The 25471-nt window shown below is 44.3% G+C and overlaps 1 protein-coding gene across 6 annotated transcripts in view; it reads right to left on the reverse strand.

Annotated features, from left to right (window-relative positions):
* The window catches only part of faxdc2 (fatty acid hydroxylase domain containing 2), a 104109-nt gene that overhangs the window by 50426 nt on the left and 28212 nt on the right, over window positions 1-25471 (reverse strand). For 3 of the 6 annotated variants that reach the window (XM_072264540.1, XM_072264542.1, XM_072264541.1), the window contains 4 exons: window positions 16527-16574; window positions 13698-13801; window positions 10676-10779; window positions 4174-4295 (listed from right to left, as the gene is read on the reverse strand). In XM_072264540.1, the coding sequence (XP_072120641.1) occupies window positions 4174-4295; window positions 10676-10779; window positions 13698-13801; window positions 16527-16574 (378 nt within the window). Of the gene's footprint in view, window positions 1-4173; window positions 4296-10675; window positions 10780-13697; window positions 13802-16478; window positions 16575-25471 lie in introns of all 6 variants that reach the window. The other 3 variants (XM_072264536.1, XM_072264537.1, XM_072264539.1) reach the window with 1 other exon arrangement.

Here is a 25471-nt window from a genome sequence, read left to right on the forward strand (position 1 = left end):
GGTAAGACACAGCACCTGGTCGTTTGGAGGAGGGGTGGCCTTCCTTGCCGCCACATCATCTTCCGCCTCAAAATGAGCTTAGACGTTGCTCAACGCATCTGGGAGGGAGGCATCACCTGCACAGTTAGGTGACGTTGTCCCGTAGTTGGTGATGTCCTGAATTCCCTTCCACATGCGCTGCGTGTCGCTGCTGTCCTGGAAGTGGCTGTGGATTCACTGGGCATGTGCACGCTTTGCCTCTCTGATGGCCTGGGTCAATTTGGCCCTCGCTGTTGTTAGGGCTGCCTTGTCACTTGCTCTGAAGGCTGAGTCACGGGTCCTCAGCAGTGCATGCACCTCTGCAGTCATCCATTGTTTCTAGTTAGCGCATGTAGTGATGGTCTTGGCCACAGTGATATCTTCGATGCACTTGCTGATGTAGCTAGTCACTGATGCTGTGTACTCCTCTAAGTTGGTAGGGTCTCCACAGGCTGCAGCCTCCCTGAACGTGTGCCAGTCAGTATACTCAAAGCAGTCTTGAAGAGCAGAGATGGCTCCTGCTGGCCAGGTTTTCACCTGCTTCTGAACTGGTCTGGAGCGCCTGACGAGTGGTCTGTATGCTGGGATTAGCATAACAGAGATGTGGTCTGAGTAACCGAGGTGGGGGTGGGGCTCCGCCCGGTACGCGTCGGGAATGTTTGTGTAAACAAGGTCCAACGCGTTCTCCCCTCTCATTACAAAGTCCACATACTAATGGAATCTGGGGAGCACTGACTTAAGGTTCGCGTCGTTAAAATCTCCGGCGGCAATAAACAGTCCATCAGGGTGTGCGTTCTGCAGTTCGCTAATAGCCCCATACAGTTATCAGAGCGCCTCCTTAGCATTAGCGCTGGGGGGAATGTAGACAGCGACTCGAAGGACAGGGGTGAATTCCTGTGCACCCCCAGGTACTTGTAGGTCCTCACCACTTCCACGTCCTCACCATCAATAGTAATAGGGTGAAGTGCAGGATTAGTCTTCCTAAAGTCCATCACAAACTCCATTCTCTTACTGATGTTGATTCCGCAGATGATTCCGCTTGCACTACTTGACAAAGTGTTCGCCAGGGCCCTATATTCATCCTCCTATCCTCCCTTTATACACCCTACTATACCTGACTTATCAGAAAATCTCTGCAGATGAAATGACTCAGTGTTGTAACTAAAGTCCGAGGTATAGAGGGTAAACAGGGAGGCATCCAATACAGATCTAAAGAAGAGCTAAAGCATCAATATAATCACTCCGACTCTATCCACTCAGATGATGACCACTGATCTTACCCCTGCCTTCCTTTAATTTGTTCTTTCTATTCAATCCCAGACGCTGATTGGTCGCTGGTCAAAGCTTTTTTTTCCACTGTAGTGACCCACTACTGCCTTTTGTACTTGGGCAGCATGCCTGATTGAAGTCCCCTCCTCTCAAAAATCCAAACCCCCACCCCACCCCGTGCAGCGCTAGCAAACCTTCCCGCTGGGATATTAGTCAGATGCAAGCCGTCTCTTCTGCATTTTGGGATGACAAACCAGAAGGCTGAGTACAGGGTTAATGGTCAGTTACTTAAGAGTGTGGATGACCAGAGGGGCCTTGGGGTTCAAATCTATACATCCCTCAAGGTCGCCACACAGGTTGATAGGATAGTTAAGAAGGCCTATGGGATGCTAGGCTTCATTCATAGGGGGATTGAGTTCAAGAGTAGAGAGGTCATGTTGCAACTCTACAAATCTCTGGTGAGACCACACTTAGAATATTGTGTTCAGTTCTGGTTACCTCATTACTGGAATGATGCGGAAGCTATGGAGAGAGTGCTGAAGAGACTTACCAGGATGTTGCCTGGATTGGAAAACAAATCTTATGAGGCAAGGTTAGCAGAGCTGGGACTTTTCTCTTTGGAGCATCGAAGGATGAGAGGGGACTTGATAGAGGTCTATAAGATTATGAGAGGCCTAGATAGGGTGGATACCCAGTACCTGTTTCCCAGAGCACGAATAGCAAATACCAGAGGGCATATGTACAAGGTTAAGGGAGGGAGGTTTAGGGGAGACATCAGGGGTAAGTTTTTTTACACAGAGGGTTGTGGGTGCCTGGAATGACTTGCCAGGGATGGTGGTGGAGGCTAAAACATTAGGGGTATTTAAGCGCCTCTTGGACAGGAACATGGATGAAAGAAAAGTAGAGGGTTACAGGGTAGTGTGAGTTTAGTACTTTTTTTAAGGAATATATGGGTCGAAACAACATTGAGTGCCAAAGGGCCTGTACTGTGCTGTAGTATTCTAGCGTCTAGTGTCTAGAATCACTAGATTCTGGAATGGTTCCGAAAAACTAGAAAATTGTAAATGTCACTCCACCCTTCAAGGAGGGAGAGAGGCAGAAGAAAGGAAAATACAGGCCAGTTATTCCAACATCCATGGTTGGGAAGATGTTGGAGTCGATTATTAAAGATGAGATCTCAAAGAACTTGGAGGCACATGGTAAAATCGATCGTAGTCAGCATTGTTTCCTCAAGGGAAGATCTTTCCTGACAAATCTGTTGAAATTCTTCGAAGAAATAACAAGCAGGATAGACAAAGAAGAATTGGCTGATGTTTTCCAGAAGGCCTTTGACAAGATGCCACACACAAGGCTGCTTAACAAGCTATGAGCCTTGTGCATGGAATGGGCTGCCGGGAATGGTGGAAGAGGCGGACACAATAGGGTCTTTTAAGGGATTCCTGCATAGGTACATGGAGCTTACAAAAATAGAGGGCTATGGGTAACCCTAGGTAATTTCTAAAGAAGTACATATTCCACACAGCATCATGGGCTGAAAGGCCTGTATTGTGCTGTAGGTTTTCTATGTTGGAATTGGCAGGAGGCAAAGAGTGGGAATAAAGGGAGTGTTTTCTGCCTGTGACTTAGTGGTATTCCACAGGAGTCTGTGTTGACACCAATTATTTTTACACCATATGTCAATTGTTTGGATGATGAAGTTGATGGCTTTGGTACAAAGTCTGCAGATGAAATGAAGATAGGTGAAGGGACAGGTAGTTCTGAGAGAGAGGATACAGAAGGACTTCGACAGATTAAGAGAATGGGCAAAGAAATGGCGGATGGAATACAATGTCAGGAAGTGTATAGTAATGCATTTTGGCTGAAGAAATGAAAAGGTTGACTATTTTCTAAATGGAGAGAAAAAGCAAAAAAACTGAGCTGCAAACTGAGTCCTTGTGCAGGATTCCCTGAAGGTTAGCTGGTTGAGTGTGTGGTGAGGAAGGCAAATGCAATGCTAGCATTCATTTCAAGAGGACTAGAATATATAAGCAAAGATGTGATGTTGAAACTTTATAGATCACTGGTGAGGCTTCACTCAGGATATTGTAAGCAGGTTTAGGCCCCTCATCTTAGAAAGGATGCGCTAAAACTGGGAGATGGTTCAAAGGAGGTTCATGAAAATGATTCCAGGATTGAATGGCTTATCATATGAAGAGCGTTTGATGGCTCTGGACTTGTATTCACTGGAATTCAGAACAATGAGGAGTGACCTCACTGAAACGTATCACATGGTGAAAGGCCTTGATAGAGTGGACATGGGGATGTTTCTATAGTGGGAGAATCTAAAATCAGGGGACCTGGCCTCAGAATAGAGGGGTGTCCTTTTAGAATGGAGATGAGAAGGAATTTCTTCAGCCAAAGAGTGGTGAATCTGTGTAATTCTTTGCCACAGTTAGCTGTGGAGGCCAGGTTTTTAAAATATATTTAAGGCAGAGGTTGATAGAGTCTTGATTGGTCAAGGCAAGAAGGAATACAGGGAGAAGGCAAGAGACTGGGTCTGAGAAACGGTGCAGCAGACTCAATGGGCCAAATATTCTAATTCTGCTTCCATATCTTATGGTCATATGGTCTTTATCAATCAACTTGAACACTGCTCAAAGCACCAAATTGCCACAAGTTGCTGCCTCTTCTATTCAATCGATGAACCTGAATGAACTACTACTTCTCAAGCTTCCAATCACCAAATGGGCGCTTAGAAAACATTAGGTCACGTGTGTAGATTGGAAAGTTTTAGGGGCGAAAGGATATAGTGCAGCATTGATGAATTGGAACAAACTGTCTGTTTCCAACATTTGCCCACTCCTCTACACCCCCCGCCCCCACCAAATCGACACTGTGTAGTCTCACCGGGTCATTCTGTCCTGCCTGAATCCTGTAACGTGTAATCAGCTGCGGCTTCCCAGTGACATCGACTATCAATAGAAGTCCATTCACCAGCCAGAAAGCGACGGTTGGGATTACCATAGTACCTGGGAGCGAAACAAAAGGCAACTGAATATCGACAATGGTTAGAGATCATCAGCACTTTCACATTAACATGAGTTAGACTGGTGATATTAGAAATGGTTCTGGGTTGAACTCCATCTGCCACTTCTCAGCCTAGTTTTGCATCCTATCAATGTCCCACTGTAACCTCTGACAGCCCTCCACACTATCCACAACACCCCCAACCTTTGTGTCATCAGCAAATTTACTAACCCATCCCTCCACTTTCTCATCCAGGTCATTTATAAAAATCATGAAGCAAAGGGGTCCCAGAACAGATCCCTGAGGCACACCACTGGTGACCAACCTCCATGCAGAATATGACCCGTCAACAATCACTCTTTGCCTTCTGTGGGCAAGCCGGTTCTGGATCCACAAAGCAATGTCCCCTTGGATCCCATGCCTCCTTACTTTCTCAATAAGCCTTGCATGGGGTACCTTATCAAATGTCTTGCTGAAATCCATATACACTACATCTGCGGCTCAACCTTCATCAATGTGTTCAGTCACATCCTCAAAAAATTCAATCAGGCTCATAAGGCACAACCTGCCCTTGACAAAGCCGTGCTGACTATTCTTAATCATATTATACCTCTCCAAATGTTCATAAATCCTGCCTCTCAGGATCTTCTCCATCAACTTACCAACCACTGAAGTAAGACTCACTGGTCTATAATTTCCTGGGCTATCTCTACTCCCTTTTTTGAATAAGGGAACAACATCCACAACCCTCCAATCCTCCGGAACCTCTCTCGTCCCCATTGATGATACAAAGATCATCGCCAGAGGCTCAGCAATCTCCTCCCTCGCCTCCCACAGTAGCCTGGGGTACATCTTATCCAGTCCTGGCGACTTATCCAACTTGATGCTTTCCAAAAGCTCCAGCACATCCTCTTTCTTAATACCTACATGCTCAAGCTTTTCAGTCTGCTGCAAGTCATCATTACAATCACCAAGAGCCTTTTCCATAGTGAATACTGAAGTAAAGTAACACACATCAAAGTTGCTGGTGAACGCAGCAGGCCAGGCAGCATCTGTAGGGGAGGTACAGTCGACGTTTCAGGCCGAGACCCTTCGTCAGGACTAACTGAAGGAAGAGTGAGTAAGGGATTTGAAAGTGAGAGGGGGAGGGGGAGATCCAAAATGATAGGAGAAGACAGGAGGGGGAGGGATGGAGCCAAGAGCTGGACAGGTGATTGGCAAAAGGGATATGAGAGGCCCAGGGAGAAGGAAAAGGGGGAAGGGGGGAAAAACCCAGAGGATGGGCAAGGGGTATAGTCAGAGGGACAGAGGGAGAAAAAGGAGAGAGAGAGAAAGAATGTGTGTATACAAATAAATAACGGATGGGGTACTGAAGTAAAGTATTCATTAAGTACCTCTGCTATTTCCTCCGGTTCCATACCCACTGTCACACTTGATAGGTCCTATTCTTTCACATCTTATCCTCTTACTCTTCACATACTCGTAGAAGGCCTTGGGGTTGTCCTTAATTCTGGAACATACCTCTGCAGAACTCCACACAAATATCCCCTGAACATTTGCCACATTACTTCCATAGTTTTCCCTGAGAACATCTGTTCCCAATTTAAGCTTCCAATTTCCTGCCTGATAGCCTCATATTTCCCCTTACTCCAGTTAAACACTTTTCTAATTTGTCTGTTCCTATCTCTCTTCAATGCTATTGTAAAGGAGATAGAATTATGATCACTATCTCCAAAATGCTCTCCCACTGAGAGATCTGACCTGACCAGGTTCATTTCCCAATACCAAATCAAGTACAATCTCTCTTCTTGTAGGCCTATCTACATATTGTGTCAAGAAACCTTCCTGACCACAACTAACAAACTCCACCCCATCTAAACCCGCTGCTCTAGGGAGATACAAATCGCTATTTTGGAAATTAAAATCTCCCATCACGACAACTTTGTTATTATTACACCTTTCCAGGATCTGTTTCCCTATCTGCTCCTCGATATCCCTGTTACTATTGGGCAGCCTATAAAAAACACCCAGTAAAGATATTGACCCCTTCCTGTTTGTTGCCAAGTTTACAGATGACACAGAAGCGGAGGGACAGGGGCTGTTGAGCAAACAGGTGGGCTGCAGAAGGGCTTAAGACAGATTAGGAGAACAGGCAAGAAAGAGGCAAATGAAATACAATGTTGGAAAATGCATGGTCATGCACTTTAGTAGTAGAAATAAATGTGCAGACTATTTTCTAAATGGGAAAAAAAATCCAAAAACCTGAGATTCAAAGGGACTTGGGAGTCCTTGTGCAGAACACCCTGTCAATTTACAGGTAGATTCAGTGGTGAGGAAGGCAGATGCCATGTTAGCATTCATTTCAAGAGGTCTAGAATACAAGATCAAGGATGTGATGCTGAGGCTTTTTAAGGCACTGGTGAGGCCTCATCTTGAATATTGTGAACAGTTCTGGGCCCCTCATCTTAGAAAAGATGAGCTGGCATTGGTGAGGGTCCAGAGGAGGTTCACAAGGATGATTCCAGGAATGAAAGGGTTATCATACGAGGAATTGTGTCTGGGTCTGTACTCACTAGAATTTAGAAGGATGAGGGCGAATCTCATTGAAACCTTTCAAATATTGAAAAGCCTGGACAGAGTAGATGTGGTAAGGAGTCTAGGGCAAGAGGGCACAGCCTACGGATAGAGCAGCATCCATTTAAAGGGTACCTTTACGACACATACTACCTTGGGATGAATTTGTGGAATTTACTATCACAGGCAGCTGTGGACACAAGGACGCTGGATATATTTAAGGCAGAGCTTGATATGTTCTTGATTGGACATGGCATCAAAGGGTACGGGGAGAAGGCTGGGGAGTGGGGCTGAGGAGGGAACAAAAGGATCAGCCATGATTGAATGATGGAGCAGACTTGATGGGACAAAATGGACTAAATCTGCTCCTATGTCTTATGGTCTAAGTGTTTCACACAGAGAAAATCAGAATCAGGTTTATTATGGGGAATCTCCTCTGTACTTTCTTCAACACCAATACATTCTTTCTGAGATAAGAGGTCTAAAACTATTGACAATATTTCAAGTGTAGCCTAACTAGTGTCTTATAAAGCTTCAGCATTATCTCCTTGTTTTAATATTCTACTCATCCTGAAATAAATGCCAACATACGTATTTGCCTTCTTTATCACAGACTCGACCTGCAAATTAACCTTCTGGGAGTCTTGCTCAAGAATTCCCAAGTCCCTTTGCGACAATGATGTTTGAATTTTCTCCCCATTTAGATAATAGTCCACACTATTGTTCCTTTTACCAAAATGCATTATCATACATTTACCAACTCTGTATTCCATCTGCCACTTTTTTGCCCATTTTACCAATTTGTCTAAGTCCTGCTGCAATCGCATTGCTTTCTCAGCATTACCTCCCCCTCCACCTATCTTTATATCATCCACAAACTTTGCCACAAAGCCATCATTCCATTATCCAAATCATTGAAAAACAATCTGAAAAGTAATGGTCCCAATACTGATCCCTGAGGAACACCTACTAGTGACTGGAAGCCAACCAGAAAGGGCCCCCTTTATCCCACTTGCTGTCTCCTGCCTTTCACCCACTCCTTTATCCATGCCAGTATATGTCCTGTAACACCATAGGATTTTATCTTAAAGCAGTCTCATTTGTGGCTTCTTATCAAATGCCTTCCGAAAATCCAGGTAAATGACATCCACTGCCTCTCCTTAGTCCACCCTGCTTGTTACTTCCTCAAAGAACTCTAACAGATTTCTCAGGCAAGATTTCCCTTTAGAGAAACCATGATGACTTTGACTTATTTTATCATTAGTCTCCAAGTAGCCTGAAACCTCATCCTTAATAATGGACTCCAACACTTTCCCTACCACTGAGGTTAGGCTACCTGGCCTATAATTTCCTCCTTTTTGACTTCCTCCCTTCTTAAAGAGCAGAGTGACATTTGCAATTTTCCAGTCCTCCAGGACCATGCCAGAATCAAGTGATTCTTGAAAGATCATGACCAATGCATCCATTATCTCTTCAGCAACCTCTTTCAAGACAACTGGATGTAGTCCATTTGGTCCAAGTGTCTTATCCACCTTAAGACCTTTCAGTTTTTTCCCTTACTATCTCGTACAGGGTACCTTTACTACACATACTACCCTGGAATTATTTTTTGCAGGCACTTACAGGAAAATGACAAAATACAACCAATATAATTTATTTTAAATTATACATAAAAATACACATAATATCTTAACCACTTGGCCACGTACCCACGTGGCCAACTGGTTAAGGCATTTGACTAGCGGCCTGAAGGTCATGAGTTCGAGCCCCAGCCGAGGCAGCGTGTTGTGTCCTTGAGCAAGGCACTTAACCACACAGTGCTCTGCAACGACACCAGTGCCAGGCTGTATCAGCCCTTGCCCTTCCCTTGGACAACATCGGTGTCGTGGAGAGGGGAGACTTGCAGCATGGGCAACTGCTGGTCTCCCATAAAACCTTGACCAGTCCTGTGCCCTGGAGAGTGCAGACTTTCCAGGCGCAGATCCACGGTCTCGCAAGACTAACGGATACCTTAAAATACATAAAAAAGCCTGACAAACGATCAATGTGCAAAAAAAGATATACTGTCTAAAAAAAAAGAATAATACAGATAACATGAGTTGTAAAGAGTCCTTGGAGGTGAGTCAGCTGGAGAGAGTGTTCAGAGATATGGTGAGTGCAGTTATCCAAGCTGGTTCAGGAGGCTAATGGTTGAGAGGTAATAACTGTTCCTGAAACTGGTGGTGTGGGTCCTAAGGCTCCACATCTCCATATCTCCTGCCTGATGATTGTAGTGAGAAGACCGCATGGCCTGGACTGTGGGTGGCCTTAACGATGGATGCTGCTTTACTGTGATGGCGCTCCGTGTAAATTTACTCCGTGGTGGGAAGAACTCAGCCTGATTGGGCGTATCCATCACTTTCTGTTGCCTTTTCCATTCCTGGGCATTGGTGTTTATTCACATCATACAGAACCAGGAGAGATAGAGACAGAAGAAATGGTTTCGGTCAGAAGGGTAGGTAACCAGATGAGACACACTTGAAATTGTAGTGATGTAGGGCACATGGGAATTAAATCAGATTGAAGAGTAATTTTTTTTTTAAAGTTAACTGAAAGAAAATAGTGGGGCTGCAAGGAAAGAGCATGGGACTGAATAACCAGATAACTCGTCAAATGAGAGAATAAAGAGCAGGATGCTTGACTGACTACTAATAGAAACATAGAAAGTAGGTGCAGGAGTAGGCCATCCTGTGTGTGACTGTCAATCTTCCCTTCCTCCAGCTGAAAGAATTCAAACCCAAGCCCAACATCTAATCATCTTACTCCCCTTTCTGTTCCTTTCCTCCTGCATACCTTTACTCTTTACAGCCACAATGGAATTTCCAGTTTTCTATTAAACTTCTTATTTTTATCAGAGTCAAAGGAACGAGAGATTCCTGAATTAAATGAAGAATTGTTTCCTTATACACCAGGCTCACCAAAATTAACAATGGAAACAATAACTAAAATCACTAGCCCCTCTCGAAACTTGAAATGCGCCCCAAACAAAAAATGCACACCAAACATAGGAAAATGGAAAACCTACGGTAGGAGGCAGTGAGTTGGAATAGATGGATCCTTTTCTGGTTGGCTGTCAGTTACTAGTGGTATTCCGCAGGTGTCAGTGTTGGGACCACTTCTTTTTCTGCTGTATATCAATGATTTAGATGATGGAATAGAAACATAGAAATATAGAAACATAGAAAACCTACAGCACAATACAGGCCCTTCGGCCCATAAAGTTCTGCTGAACATGTCCCTACCTTAGAAATTACTAGGCTTACCCATAGCCCTCTATTTTTCTAAGCTCCATGTACCTATCCAAAAGTCTCTTAAAAGACCCTATCGTATCCGCCTCCACCACCATTGCCGGCAGCCCATTCCATGTACTCACCACTCTCTGCATAAAAAAACTTACCCCTGACATCTCGTCTGTACCTACTCCCAGCACCTTAAACCTGTGTCCTCTTGTGGCAACCATTTTAGCCCCGGGAAAAAGCCTCTGACTATCCACATGATCAATGTCTCTCATCATCTTATACACCTCTATCAGGTCACCTCTCATCCTCCGTCGCTCCAAGGAGAAAAGGCCAAATTCACTCAACCTGTTTTCATAAGGCATGCTCCCCAATCCAGGCAACATCCTTGTAAATCTCCTCTGCACCCTTTCTATGGCTCCAACAAAACCCAAAAACAATGGGCTTTACCAAACCCTGCACAACATCCAACTCTCCCCTATCTCCCAACTGAGCTATGCATCTACTCTAAATCACAGGTCAGCTGTACTCACCGAGAAGGAAGAGAACACATTCATTGCCTTGGAAGAAGTTGTACGCCTTTCCCCACTGTGACTGCCAGAAGTCCCCGGATGCTCCCCAGAACTGTTGCAAGTGCCTGCAGATAGAATGAATATTTCCAGTTCAGAATGAGTGGGACAGCACAGAAATAAGCCCTTTGACCATAAGATATAAGACCAGATGGCCTAATTCTGCTCCGTTGTCTTTATGGTCTTATTTGGCCCATTGAGTCGTTCCGCCATTTAATGGCTGATCCTTTTTTCCCCTCCTCAGCCCACTCCCCAGACTTCTTCCCATAACCTTTGATGTTGTGTCCAATGAAGAACCTATCAAGCTCTGCGTTAACTGAACAACCTGGCCTCCACAACTGCCTGTGGTAATAAATTCCAGAAATTCATCACCCTCTGGCTAAAGAAATTTTTTCTGCATCTCTGTTTTAAATGGATGGCCCTCTATCCTGACACTGTGCCCCCTTGTCCCAGACGCCTCCACCATGGGAAACATTCTTACATCTATTGTGTCTAGGCCTTTTAACATTCAAAAGATTTCAGCAAGTACAAACCCCAGAGCTATCAAAAGTTCCTTGCTGACTTTGTCTTATCTTGTCCTATGTCACTAAGTACTCCACAACCTCATCCTTAACAATTGACTCTAACATCTTCCCAACTACTGAGGTTAGTCTAACTGGTCTATAATTTCCTTTCTGCTGCCTTCCTTCTTTCTTAAAGAGTGGAGTTTCATTTGTAATTTTCCAGTCCTCTGGTATCATGTCAGAGTCCAATGATTTTTGAAAGATCATTTCTAATGCCCCTACAATCTCTACTGCTACCTCTTTCAGAACCCTAGGGTGCAGTGTATTTTGTCAGGGTGACTTACATACCCAGTTTTTCAGCTGTTTCAGCACCTTCTCCCTTGTAATAGTAACTGCACTCACTTCTCTTCACTCACACCCTTCCACAGTGAAGACTGATACAAAATACTCTTTTAGTTCATCTGGCATCTCCTTGCCCCCCGCTATTATTTCTCTGGCCTCACTTTCTAGCAGTCCTATATCCAAATTCATCTCTCTTATTTTTAAAAACACTTGAAAAAACCTTACTATCCACTTTGATATTGTTTGCCAGCGTGCTTTCATATTTCATGTTTTCCTTCCTAATAATTCTTTTAGTTGCTCCCTGTAGGGTTTTAAAAGCTTCCCAATCCTCTGCCTTCCCTCTAATTTTTGCTTTGTTGTATGCCCTCTCTTTTGCTTTTACATTAGCTTTGACTTCCCTTGTCGGCCATGGTTGGGTACTAATTTGCCATTTGAGTAATTCTTTATTTTTGGAATACGTCTATCCAGCACCTTCCTCGTTTTCCCAGAAACTCACACCATTTCTGCTCTGCTGTCATCCCTGCCAGTATCTCCTTCCAATTTTCTTTGGCCAACTCCTTTCTCACACCACTATAATTTCCTTTACTCCACTGAAATACTGCTACATCAGACTTTACTTTCTCCCTATCAAATTTCAAGTTGAACTCAATCATATTGTGATTACTGGTTCCTAAGGGTTCTTTTACCGTAAGTTCCCTAAACACCTCCAGTTCATTGTATAATTGTATAATACCCAATCCAGTATATTCATGTTACACCTGTAAGGGGTTTCTTCTTTTATGTTACTGCATAGTCTAATTAAAATGGCTTCTTTGTTATGCTAAATGCTGAGAAAGTCTCCAGCCAGCACTTTGCTTGGGTCATAACAGATATCAGAGTACTATGAGCCAATGGGTGTCCATGTTATTCTTTCTTGGGGTGATATGCCGTCTCATATGGCTAGGAACCAGGGGCTTTTGGCAGGGAGTCGGAGGAGAGACCGTGAGGACGACGGACGTGCGGGAAAGCTCAGGTTGATCACTCCGGCTGGTCCCGAGCTGCGAGTTGAAGAGGTCAGAGTGATCCCAAAGAAATCCCCGAGCTCCAAGGTGTGCACGAAGAAATTGAGCTTTGATAAGTCTGGCGCCTTTTCCATTCCCTTTTTGTATTGAACTTCGATTAATCTCATAGACTTAGTAATATCTATAAAGTGTAATTGGTAAAACGTACATTGTGTGTTGGCTGATGATTGATGTTTGAAGCTGAATCAGGTATCAGTTGTACAGCAACCAACAAAACCGGGAGACAAGGTGGGCAGCAGACGGGGTTTCCCCTGGATAGATACGAGCCAATATAGCTGACACACCTATCATAAACCTGCTGGCTCGTGCTCAGCTCTATCATCCTGGTTCCCATCCAGCTGCCATATTAGTTTCTGGATGGGCTATTACTGGGTGGAATGTGTAATGTGTGATGATTTCTGGTTGGCTGCCGGTGACTAGAGGTGATCCTCAGGGGTCAGTATTGGGACCACTACTTTTCACATTGTTTGTCAATAATTTAGATAGTGGAATTGATGGCTTTGTGGCAAAGTTTGTGAATGATATGAAGATAGGTGGAGGAGTAGGTAGTGCTGAGGAAGCAATGCAATTGCAGCTGGAATTAGACAAATTGGAAGCAAGGGCAAAAAAGTCGCAGATGAAATACAGTGTTGGTAAATATACGATAATGCATTTTGGTAAAATGAACAACAGTACAGACTATTATTTAAATAAGGAGAAGGTTCAAACATCAGAGGTGCAGAGGGACTTGGGAGTCTTTGTGCAAGATGCCCAGAAGGTTAATTTAGAGGTTGAGTCTGTGGTAAGAAGGAAATGCAATGTTGCCATTTATTTCAAGGGGAATAGAATATAAGAGCAAGGAGATAATGCTGAGGCTTTATAAGATACTAGCCAGACCACATTTGTATACTTAAGGTGGAAGATGATCATTTCCTGATCGGTCAGGACATCAAAGGTTATGGCGAGAAGGCAGATGTATGGGGCTGAGTGGAATCAGGGATCAGCCATGATGGAATGGTGGAGCAGACTCGATGGGCTGAATGGCCTATTCTGCTCCTATGTCTTACGGACATATGGTCTTATCCCACACTGTTAACTTACCAAGTCACCGAGTTCCGAAATGCTGCAAACACGAAGAGTCCAGATCCCAGAATAAAGGTTGCTTTCTTCACCGAATCCCAAACACATCTCTCCTGTAGATGAGGCTTCAAATGACAGTGCACCAAACATCAATCATTTTAGCAACCTCACTACGCCATATAAATAAACCCCACCACAGCCCATACCCCAAAAATAACCCCCACCGTACTCCAGAGACCACACCCAAACCCCAAAAATAACCCCCTCAGCAGCCTTATACACTAATAACCCCCACAGCACCCCCGCGCCCCAGAGGTAAACCCCACCACACCCTTGTACCCCAGAAATAGTCCCCATTGCACCCCCCTGTATTGCAGAAAGAGCCCATCACACCCTGTACCCCGTACCCCAGAAACAGCCTCCACCGTACCCCATACCCCATAAAAAGCCCCCGCCACATCCCATACCCCAGAAGTAAACCCACCACGCCCACGTACCACAAACTAGCCCCTCTTACACCCATGAACCCCAGAAATAATCCCCACTGCATTCCCTATACCCCAGGAACAGCCCTGCATCACCCACGTAGCCTAGAAATAACCCCTACTGCACCCTTGTGTACCAGAAATAATCAGAGCCGCATCCCCGTAGCCCAGAAATAACACCCACCGCACCCCCATACATGAGAAATAGCCCTGCTGCACCCCCGTACCCCAGAAATAGTCCCCATCTCAAACACATACCACAGAAGTAACATCCACTGCACCCCCATACCCCAGGAACTAGACCTGTGACACCCCCCCCGTGCCCCTAAATCGAGCCCCCCGCTGAACCCCTGTAGCCCAGAAATAGCCCCCACCGCACCCCGTAGCCCAGAAATAGCCCGCACCATGCCCCCGTACACCAGAAACATCCCCTGCCATGCCCCTGTAGCCCAGAAATAGCCCCCACCACACTCCTGCACCCCAGAAATAGCCCCCACCACACCCCCATACACAAGAAACAGCCCCACCTCCTCCCTGCAGACCAGAAATCGCCCCACCGCATCCCTATCCCTGAAATAACCCCACAGCACCCATCGAAGCAAAATGAACCAAAACTGTACCCCTGAAATAACCCTGTTCCACTGCACCTCTCTCCACCACACCGCACATACGGCAACTCACCTAAGATCACAGCTCAACAACACATACCCCCAAAGCTCTATCACAGAAATCCCATCCTCCAGAAATCTAACTGACACAACACTATAATCCACAAACCTTTCCCTAGCACATCCCAAAAATCTTTCCTCTGCACACTAACCTTGCACCACTTTCTTCTGCAAGGGAGGAGATTTCTGGCACTCAGATTGATAATTTAAAGCCTTCAATGACCACAGGTACCAGAAGACTGGACAATTGCCAACATTGTCCTTTTACTCAAGATGGGCAGCAGTGATGATCTATGAAACTAAAAGCTCTGAGCTTTAGATCCATGGTAATGACATTATTAGAAAAAAAATCTAACGGAGGAAGGAACTGCTTGGAGATAGAAAATAGAACTGTACACCACAATACAAGCCCTTTAGACCATGACGTTGTGCCAAGCTTAGTCAGCATAGCAATCTTGGCTTAACAATGAGAATTTTTGTAGAGTTATTTGAGAAGGTCGATGAGGGCAGAGCCATAGATATTGTCTGCTTTGATTTTTGGTAGGCCTTTGACAAGATCCTGCATTAGGTTGGTTAAGGACAATAAACTATATGGGATCAAAAAAAATTGAATCCTAAATTGCCGTGGCAGAGGGTGGTGGTAGTGGGATACTTTTCAGATTATAGAAATGTGACCTTATGTTTGTTATATACTGATTATTAAGTTTGCAGATGACACGCAAATTGGTGAATAGCAAAGGTTGCCCAAGGCTATAGTGTAGATCAGCAGGAGCGATGAGCAGAGTTAGGACAGGTGGAATTTAATCTAGACAAGTGTGAGATGATGCAATTCTGGAAAGTCAAATAGGAGTAGGACAGATACCATAAACAGTGGGGACTGAAGAAACACTGATAAATAGGGGGATCTTGATGTCCAAGTCCATAGTTCATTGAAACTGGCAACAGGGTAAAGATGATGGCATGTTTGACTTGACAGTTAAGGAATCATGTTAAAATTTCATAATATACTGGTTTGGCCACACTTTGAGTCCTGTGTGCAGTTTCTATTGACAGCACTAAAGGAAGGACGTGACCATACAGGAGATGGTACAGAGGAGATTCACCAGGATATTGCTGGGGTCAAGGAGATTACATAGCACAGGAACAGGTCCTCCAATCCACGACATAAGTGCTGACCACAATAAGAGTTTGAACAAATTCCTTCCACCTGTACCTGGTCTATAAGCTGGGAGATTGTTTTCCCTGGAGTGAAGGGGTTGGAGCCATGATCTGATAGAAATATATAAAATCATGAGAAGAAGGTAGAGCAGATGGAAAGAAACTTTCCACCCGGTGCTGGAGATGGCTACAAAGTGCAGAAGGGTCAGGTCTGATGTCTGGAATGTTCCACCAGAGGACGGGCTGATGGTAGAAATATTACAACATCAGTGAGGCGTTCGGACAAGCACTTGAATAACCAAGACATAGAAGGCCACTAACCTCATAGGGTCAAACTGGATAAGTATAGAGAAGTACAAAGGTTAGTACAAAGATGATGGTCTGAAGGGCTGTTTCTGTGTTATAAACTTAATGATTCTTACAACACAGAAGTGTTCTTGTACCTGCCTCTGTGGCTCTGTAAAATCAGACTCCTCTCCCCAATCTTGTACCTGCCCCTGTGGCTCTGTACAATCAGACTCCTCTCCCCAATCTTGTACCTGCCTCCGTGGTGCTGTACAATCAGCCTCCTCTCCCAGATCTTGCATCTGAGAAATAGAAAGTACATGCATTATTTGTTCAGTCAGGTTCAAAGATCTGCGTGTGTCCGTTGTTTCCTGGTTAACCAGGATTCAGCGATCCAGATTGACGGGTTTACTATACACCGTCAGGATAGATCTATACAGTCTCTCAAAAGCAGAGGTGGAGGAGTATGCTTCATCATCAACTCTTCTTGGTGCACAAATATATCAGTGCTGTCCCAATTCTGCTCGCCAGAGCTGAGATATCTAGCAGTTAAATGCCATCCTTTTTACTTACCACGGGAGTTCTCCAGGGACAATTTGATAACAGTATACATTCCACCTCAGGCCAATGTCCATCAAGCTTTAGATGATCTGAGCAATGGGATCAACATGCACAAAATAGCACATCCTAATGCCTTCATCATTGTTTTGAGTGATTTTAACCAGGACAGTCAAAAAAAAATTTACTAAGCAATTACCATCAACAGTTCACTTGTGATACCAGAGGAAACAACACACTGGACCATTCTACACCACCATCAAGAATGCCTACTGTGCTATTCCATGCCCTCACTTCGGGAAGTCTGATCAGCTGGCTGTACTTCTACTCCCTGAGCATAGGCAGAGACTGAAGACTGCAGCACCAGTAGTGAGGACCACGAAGGTTTAGACAAAGGAAGCACAGGATCACCTACAGGACTGCTTTGAATCTGTGAACTTGACTATATTCAGGGATTCATCTTCGAACCTGGGTGAGTATGCTGCAGTTGTTACTGACTTCATTAAAACCTGTGTGGATGAGTGTGTGCCTACAAAGACTTACTGTACATTCCCAAACCAAAAGCCATGGATGAACCAGGAGGTACGTCATCTGCTGAAGGCTAGATCTGTGGCATTCAAGTCTGACGACCCAGGCCTGTACCAGAAAACTAGGTGTGCTTTGCGGAGGGCTATTTCAAGGGCGACGAGACAACTTCAAATGAGGTTGGAGGCCACATTGGATGTACGACAACTCTGGCAGAGTTTGCAAGACATTACTTCCGACAAAGCAAAACTCAGTAGCATAAATTGCAGTGATGCTTCACTAGGAGAGGAACTCAATGCCTTCTATGCCCACATTGAAAGGGAGAACACAACTACACCTGTGAAGAATCCTGCTGCACCCAATGACACTGTGATCTCTGTCTCGGAGGCCGATGTTAGGCTGTCTTTAAAGAAGGTGAACCCTCTCAAGGTGGAAGGTCCCAATGGAGTACCTGGTAAGGCTCTGAAAACCTATGCCAACCAACTAGTGGGAGTATTCAAGGAAATTTTCAACCTCTCACTACTACCTGCGGAAGTTCCCACTTGCTTCAAAAAAGCAACAATTATAGCAGTGCCTAAGAAAAATAATGTGAGCTGCCTTAATGTCTATTGCCCGGTAGCACCTGGCTAAAGGATGAATGTCTCTGGGAACTGAACGTCCAAGGATACACTGTGTATCGGAAGGATAGGCAGGTAGGCAGAGGGGGAGGCGTGGCTTTATTGGTAAGAAATGATATTAAATCATTAGAAAGAGGTGATATAGGATCGGAAGGTGCAGAATCTTTATGGGTTGAGCTAAGAAATCGCAGGGGTAAAAGGACCCGGATGGCAGTTATATACAGGCCTCCAAACAGCTGCAGGGATGTGGACTACAAATTACAACTGGAAATAGAAAAGGCTTGTCAGAAGGGCAGTGTTATGATAATTGTGGGGGATTTTAACATGCGAGTGGATTGGGAAAATCAGGTCGGCACTGGATCTCAAGAGAGAGAATTTGTAGAATGTCTGCGAGATGGCTTTTTAGAACAGCTTGTTGTTGAGCCCACTAGGGGATCGGCTGTACTGGATTGGGTATTGTGTAATGAACCGGAGGTGATTACAGAGATTGAGGTGAAGGAACCCTTAGGAGACAGTGATCATAACATGATTGAGTTCACTGTGAAATTTGAAAAAGAGAAGCTGAAATCTGATGTGTCGGTATTTCAGTGGAGTAAAGGAAATTACAGTGGCATGAGAGAGGAACTGGCCAAAGTTGACTGGAAAGGGACACTGGCAGGAAAGACGGCTGAGCAGCAGTGGCTGGAGTTTATGCGAGAAGTGAGGAAGGTGCAAGACAGGTATATTCCAAAAAAGAAGAAATTTTCGAGTGAAAAAAGGATGCAACCGTGGTTGACAAGAGAAGTCAAAGCCAAAGTTAAAGCAAAGGCGAGGGCATACAAGGAAGCAAAAATTAGTGGGAAGACAGAGGATTGGGAAGTTTTTAAAATCTTACAAAAGGAAACCAAGAAGGTCATTAAGAGGGAAAAGATTAACTATGAAAGGAAGCTAGCAAATAATATCAAAGAGGATACTAAAAGCTTTTTCAAGTATATAAAGAGTAAAAGACAGGTGAGAGTAGATATAGGACCGATAGAAAATGATGCTGGAGAAATTGTAATGGGAGATAAGGAGATGGCAGAGGAACTGAACGAGTATTTTGTATCAGCCTTCACTGAGAAAGACATCAGCAGTATACCAGACACTCAAGGGTGGCAGGGAAGTGTGCGCAGTCACAATTACGACAGAGAAAGTACTCAGGAAGCTGAATAGCCGAAAGGTAGATAAATCTCCCAGACTAGGTGGAATGCACCCTCGTGTTCTGAAGGAAGTAGCTGTGGAGATTGCGGAGGCATTAGCGATGATCTTTCAAAAGTCGATAGGTTCTGGCATGGTTCCGGAGGACTGGAAGAGTGCAAATGTCACTCTGCTATTTAAGAAGGCGGCAAGGAAGCAAAAAGGAAATAATAGACCTGTTAGCTTGACATCGGTGGTTGGGAAGTTGTTAGAGTCGATGGTCAAGGATGAGGTTACGGAGTACCTGGAGGCATATGACAAGATAGGCAGAACTCAGCATGGATTCCTTAAAGGAAAATCCTGCCTGACAAACCTATTACAATTTTTTGAGGAAATTACAAGTAGGCTAGACAAGGGAGATGCAGTGGATGTTGTATATTTGGATTTTCAGAAGGCCTTTGACAAGGTGCCACACGAGGCTACTTAACAAGATAAGAGTCCATGGAATTACAAGAAAGTTACATACGTGGATAGAGCGTTGGCTGATTGGCAGGAAACAGAGAGAGGGAATAAAGGGATCCTATTCTGGTTGGCTGCTGGTTACCAGTGGTGTTCCACATGGGTCAGTGTTGGGGCCGCTTCTTTTTACATTGTACATCAACGATTTGGATTATGGAATAGATGGCCTTGTGGCTAAGTTTGCTGACGATACGAAGATAGGTGGAAGGGCCGGTAGTGCTGAGGAAACGGAGAGTCTGCAGAGAGACTTGGATAGATTGGAAGAATGGGCAGAGAAGTGGCAAATGAAGTACAATGTTGGAAAGTGTATGGTTATGCACTTTGGCAGAAAAAATAAATGGGCAGACTATTATTTAAATGGGGAAAGAATTCAAAGTTCGGAGATGCAACGGGACTTGGGAGTCCTCGTACAGGATACCCTTAAAGTTAACCTCCAAGTTGAGTCGGTAGTGAAGAAGGCGAATGCAATGCTGGCATTCATTTCTGGAGGAAGTGAGTATAGGAGCATTAGGGTGATGTTGAGGCTCTATAAGGCGCTGGTGAGACCTCACTTGGAGTACTGTGGGCAGTTTTGGTCTCCTTATTTAAGAAAGGATGTGCTGACGTTGGAGAGGGTACAGAGAAGATTCACTAGAATGATTCCGGGAATGAGAGGGTTAACATATGAGGAAGGTTTGTCCGCTCTTGGACTGTATTCCTTGGAGTTTAGAAGAATGAGGGGAGACCTCATAGAAACATTTCGAATGTTGAAAGGCATGGACAGAGTGGATGTGGCAAAGTTGTTTCCCATGATGGGGGAGTCTAGTACAAGAGGGCATGACTTAAGGATTGAAGGGCGCCCATTCAGAACAGAAATGCAAAGAAATTTTTTTAGTCAGAGGGTGGTGAATCTATGGAATTTGTTGTCACGGGCAGCAGTGGAGGCCAAGTCATTGGGTGTATTTAAGGCAGAGATTGATAGGTATCTGAGTAGCCAGGGCATCAAAGGTTACGGTGAGAGGGCGGGGGAGTGGGACTAAATGGGAGAATGGATCAGCTCATGATAAAATGGCGGAGCAGACTCAATGGGCCGAATAGCCGACTTCTGCTCCTTTGTCTTATGGTCTTATGGTAGCACTCACATCTACAGTGATGAAATACTTTGAGAGTTTGGTCATAACTAGACTGAACTCCTGCCTCAGCAAAGACCTGGACCCATTGCATTTTGCCTATCGTCACAATAGGTAAATGGCAGACGCAATCTCAATGGCTCCTCACACGGCTTTAGACCACCTGGACAACACAAACACCTATGTCAGGATGCCGTTCATCAACTATAGCTCAGCATTTAATACCATCATTCCCACAATCCTGATTGAGAGGTTACAGAACCTGGGCCTCTGTACCCTTCTCCGCAATTTTTGGATACTGTTGATGGGGATGACCTACCAGGGACAAGTTGCAGTGGTTGCGTCCCTGGCACCGAGACGGGACCCTCAGCTCAGAAGGGAAGGAGGGAAAAGAGGAGAGCAGTAGTGATAGGGGATTCGATAGTTAGGGGGACAGATAAGAGGTTCTGTGGAAGAGATCGAGAATCCCAGATGGTCTGTTGCCTCCCTGGTGCCAAGGTCCATGATATCTTGGATCGAGTTCTCAGTATTGTCAAGAAGGAGGGTGAGCAGCCGGATGTCATGGTCCACGTAGGGACCAATGATGTGGGTAGGAAGAGTGAGGAGGTCCTGAAAAGTGAGTTTAGGGAGTTATGTGCCAAGTTAAAGGACAGGGCCTCCAGGATAGCAATCTCAGGATTGCTACCAGTGCCATGTGCAGGCGGGTTTAGAAATACTAAGATAGCGCAGATCAACACCTGGCTGAAGGCATGGTGCAGGAGGGAGGGCTTCAGACTGATAGGTAATTGGACAGTTTTCCAGGGAAGGTGGGACGTGTTCCAGCGGGACGGTCTACGTCTGAACTGGAGGGGGACAAATAATTCTTGCAGGTAGGTTTGCTAGAGAGGCTCCGGTGGATTTAAACTAGATACGAGGGAGGAGGGAAACCAGAGTGTAGGAACAGAGGTAGGGAAGAAGAAAGAAAAAGAAAATAGTAAAGTTGTTTGCACTGTTACTGATAAACAGAGAGTAAGAGGTGGAAAATTTCTTAAATGCATTTATTTTAATGCTAGGAGCATTATAAGAAAGGTGGATGAGCTTAAAGCATGGATTGATACCTGGAAGTATGATGTGGTAGCTATTCGTGAAACATGGTTACAGGGAGGGTGTGATTGGCAACTAAATATTCCTGGATTTAATTGCTTCAGGTGTGATAGAATCGGAGGGACAAGAGGGGGAGGTGTTGCATTGCTTGTCAGAGAAAATATCACAGCAGTGCTCTGGCAGGATAGATTAGAGGGCTCGTCTAGGGAGGCTATTTGGGTGGAATTGAAGAATGGGAAAGGTGAAGTAACTCTTAAAGGGGTGTATTATAGACCACCAAGTGGGGACCAAGAATTGGAGGAGCAAATTTGTAAGGAGATAGTAATATTTGTAGTAAGCACAAGGTTGTGATTGTGGGAGATTTTAATTTTCCCCACACATAGACTGGGAAGCCCATATTGTAAAAGGGCTGGATGGATTGGAGTTTGTAAAATGTGCGCAAGATAGTTTTTTGCAGCAATACACAGAGGTACCAACTAGAGAAGGGGCAGTGTTGGAACTCCTGTTAGGGAATGCGATAGGTCAGGTGATGGAGGTTTGTGTTGGGGAGCATTTTGGGTCCAGTGATCACAATGCCATTAGTTTCAATATAATTATGGAGAAGGATAGGACTGGACCCAGAGTTGAGATTTTTGATTGGAGAAAGACTAACCTTGAGGAGATGCAAAAGGATTTAGAAGGGGTGGATTGGGACAATTTGTTTTATGTGAAGGACGTAATAGAGAAATGGAGGTCATTTAAAGGTGAAATTTTGAGAGTACAGAATCTTTATGTTCCTGTTAGGTTGAAAGGAAAGGTTAAAAGTTTGAGACAGCCAAGGTTTTCAAGGGATATTGGAAAGTGGGTTTGGAAAAAGAGAGAGATCTAAAATAAATATAGACAGCATGGAGTAAATGAGGTGCTCGTGGAATATAAAGAATGTAAAAAAAATCTTAAGGAAGAAATTAGAAAAGCTAAAAGAAGATATGAGATTGTTTTGGCAAGTGAGGTGAAAATAAATCCCAAGGGTTTCTGCTGCTATATTAGTAGCAAAAGGATAGTGAGGGATAAAATTGGTCCCTTAGAGAATCAGAGTGGACGGCTATGTGTGGAGCCAAAAGAGATGGGGGAGATTCTGAACAATTTATTTTCTTTGGTATTCACTAAGGAGAAGGATATTGAATTGTGTAAGATAAGGGAAACAGGTAGGGAAGTTATGGAAACTATGATGATTAAAGAAGAAGTAGTACTAGAGCTTTTAAGGAATATAAAAGTGGATAAGTCTCCGGGTCCTGACAGGATATTCCCTAGGACATTGAGGGAAGTTAGTGTGGAAATAGCAGGGGCTCTGATAGAAATATTTCAAATGTCATTAGAAACGGGGATGGTGCCAGAGGATTGGCGTATTGCTCATGTTGTTCCATTGTTTAAAAAGGGTTCTAAGAGTAAACCTAGCAACTATCGGCCTGTGAGTTTGACATCAGTGGTGGGTAAATTGATGGAAGGTATTCTTAGACATGGTATATATAATTATCTGGATAGACAGGGTCTGATTAGGAACAGTCAACACAAATTTGTGTGTGGAAGGTCATGTTTGACATATCTTATTGAATTTTTTGAAGAGGTTACTAGGAATGTTGACAAGGGTAAAGCGGTGGATGTTGTCTATATGGACTTCAGTAAGGCCTTTGACAAAATAGCTTTTTTTGCTTGTACTTGAGCCTAATCAGGGAAAGGCTATCTAGATTGGGTGCTATGTAATAGCCCAGATCTTATTAGTGCGCTTAATGTAAAAGAACCTTTGGAGGCAGTGATCATAATATGATTGAATTTATACTACAATATGAGAGGGAGAAGCATAACTCACATTGCAATGGAATAAAGGGCATTACAGAGGCATGAAACAGGAGCTTGCCCAAGTGGATTGGAGGGGGGTTATTGGCTGGGATGAGGACAGAGCAGAGGTGGCTGAAGTTTCTGGGAATAGCTCACAAGGCGCAGGATAGATATGCACTACAGAAGTATTAGTTCCCAAATGGCAGGGGTAGGCAACTGTGGCTGACGAAGGAAGTTAAGGACTACATAAAAGCCAAGGAAAGGGCATATAAGGTAGCAAAAGTGAGTGGAAAGTTGGATGATTGGGAAGCTTTTAAAATCCAACAAAAGCCAACTAAAAGAACTACAAGAAGGGAAAAGATGAACTACGAGGGCAAATTAGTCGATAATATAGAAACACCGAAATCCTACAGTACAACAGAGGCCCTTCGGCCCACAGAGCTGTGCCAAATATAAAGCAGGATACTACAATATTTACGGTCATGTACAGAGTAAAAGGCACGTGAGAGTTGATATTGGACCACTGGAAAATGATGCGTTTGAGGTAGTAATAGGGGGACAAAGAAATGGCAGATGAACCTAATGGGTACTTTGCATCTGTCTCCACTGTGGAAGACACTAGCAGTGTGCCAGAGATCTGTGACTGTCAGGGAGCAGGAGTGAGTGCCATTGCTATTACATAGAAAAAATTTTTAGGCAAACTCAAAAGTCTTGGAGTGGATAAATCTCCTGGACTAGATGGACTACATCCTAGAGTCCTGAGAGAGGTTGCTGAAGAGATAACAGATGCATTGGTCATGATCTTTCAAGAATCACTTGATTCAGGCATGGTCCCGGAGGGCTGGAAGATTGCAAATGTCACTCCACTCTTTAAGGGAGAAAGGAAATTATAGGCCAATTAGCCGAACCTCAGTGGTTAGGAAAGTGTTTGAGTCTATCATTAAGGGTGAGGTTCTGGGGTACTTGGAGACTTAAGATAACAATAAGTCAAAGTCAGCATAGTTTCTGTGAAGGGAAATCTTGGCTGGCAAATCTGTTAGATTTCGTCGAGGAAATAGTAAACAGAGTGGACAAAGGAGAGGCAGTGACGTCATTTATTTGAATTAGCAAAAGGCATTTGATAAGGTGCCACACACGAAACTGCTTAACAAGATAAAACCCTATGACGTCACAGGAAAGATACTGGCATGGATAGCGGAATGGCTGACAGGTAGGAGGCAGTGAGTGGGAATAAAAGGGGCCTTATCTGGTTGGCTGCCAGTGATGAGTGGTGATCTTCAGGTGTCAGTATTGGGACTGCTACTTTTCACAATGTTTGTCAATGATTTGAATAATGGAATTGATGGCTTTGTGGCAAAGTTTGCAGGTGATACGAAGATAGGTGGAGGGGTAGGTAGTGCTGAGGAAGCAATCTGTGTGCAGCCGGGCTTAGACAAATTGGAAGAATGGGCAAAAAAGTGGCAGATAGAATACATTGTTGGGAATTGTATGATAATGCATTTTGGTAAAGGGAACAATAGTGCAGACAATTACCTAAATGGGGAGAAGGCTGAAACATCAAAGGTGCAGAGGGACTTGGGAGTCCTCCTGCAAGACTCCCAGAAGGTTAATTTATAGGTTGAGTCTGTGGTAGGGAAGGCAAATGTAATGTTGGCATTTATTTCAAGGGGATAGATTATACAAACAAGGAGATAATGTTTAACCTTTATATGGCACTAGTCCGGTTGCACTTGGAGTATTGTCAACAGTTTTGGGCCCCGTATCTCAGAAAGGATGTGTTGTCATTGGAGAGAGTCCAGAGGAGGTTCACGAGGATGA

The sequence above is a fragment of the Mobula birostris genome, chromosome 7 (assembly GCF_030028105.1).
Source record: "Mobula birostris isolate sMobBir1 chromosome 7, sMobBir1.hap1, whole genome shotgun sequence".
Classification (NCBI taxonomy): Eukaryota; Metazoa; Chordata; class Chondrichthyes; order Myliobatiformes; family Myliobatidae; genus Mobula; species Mobula birostris.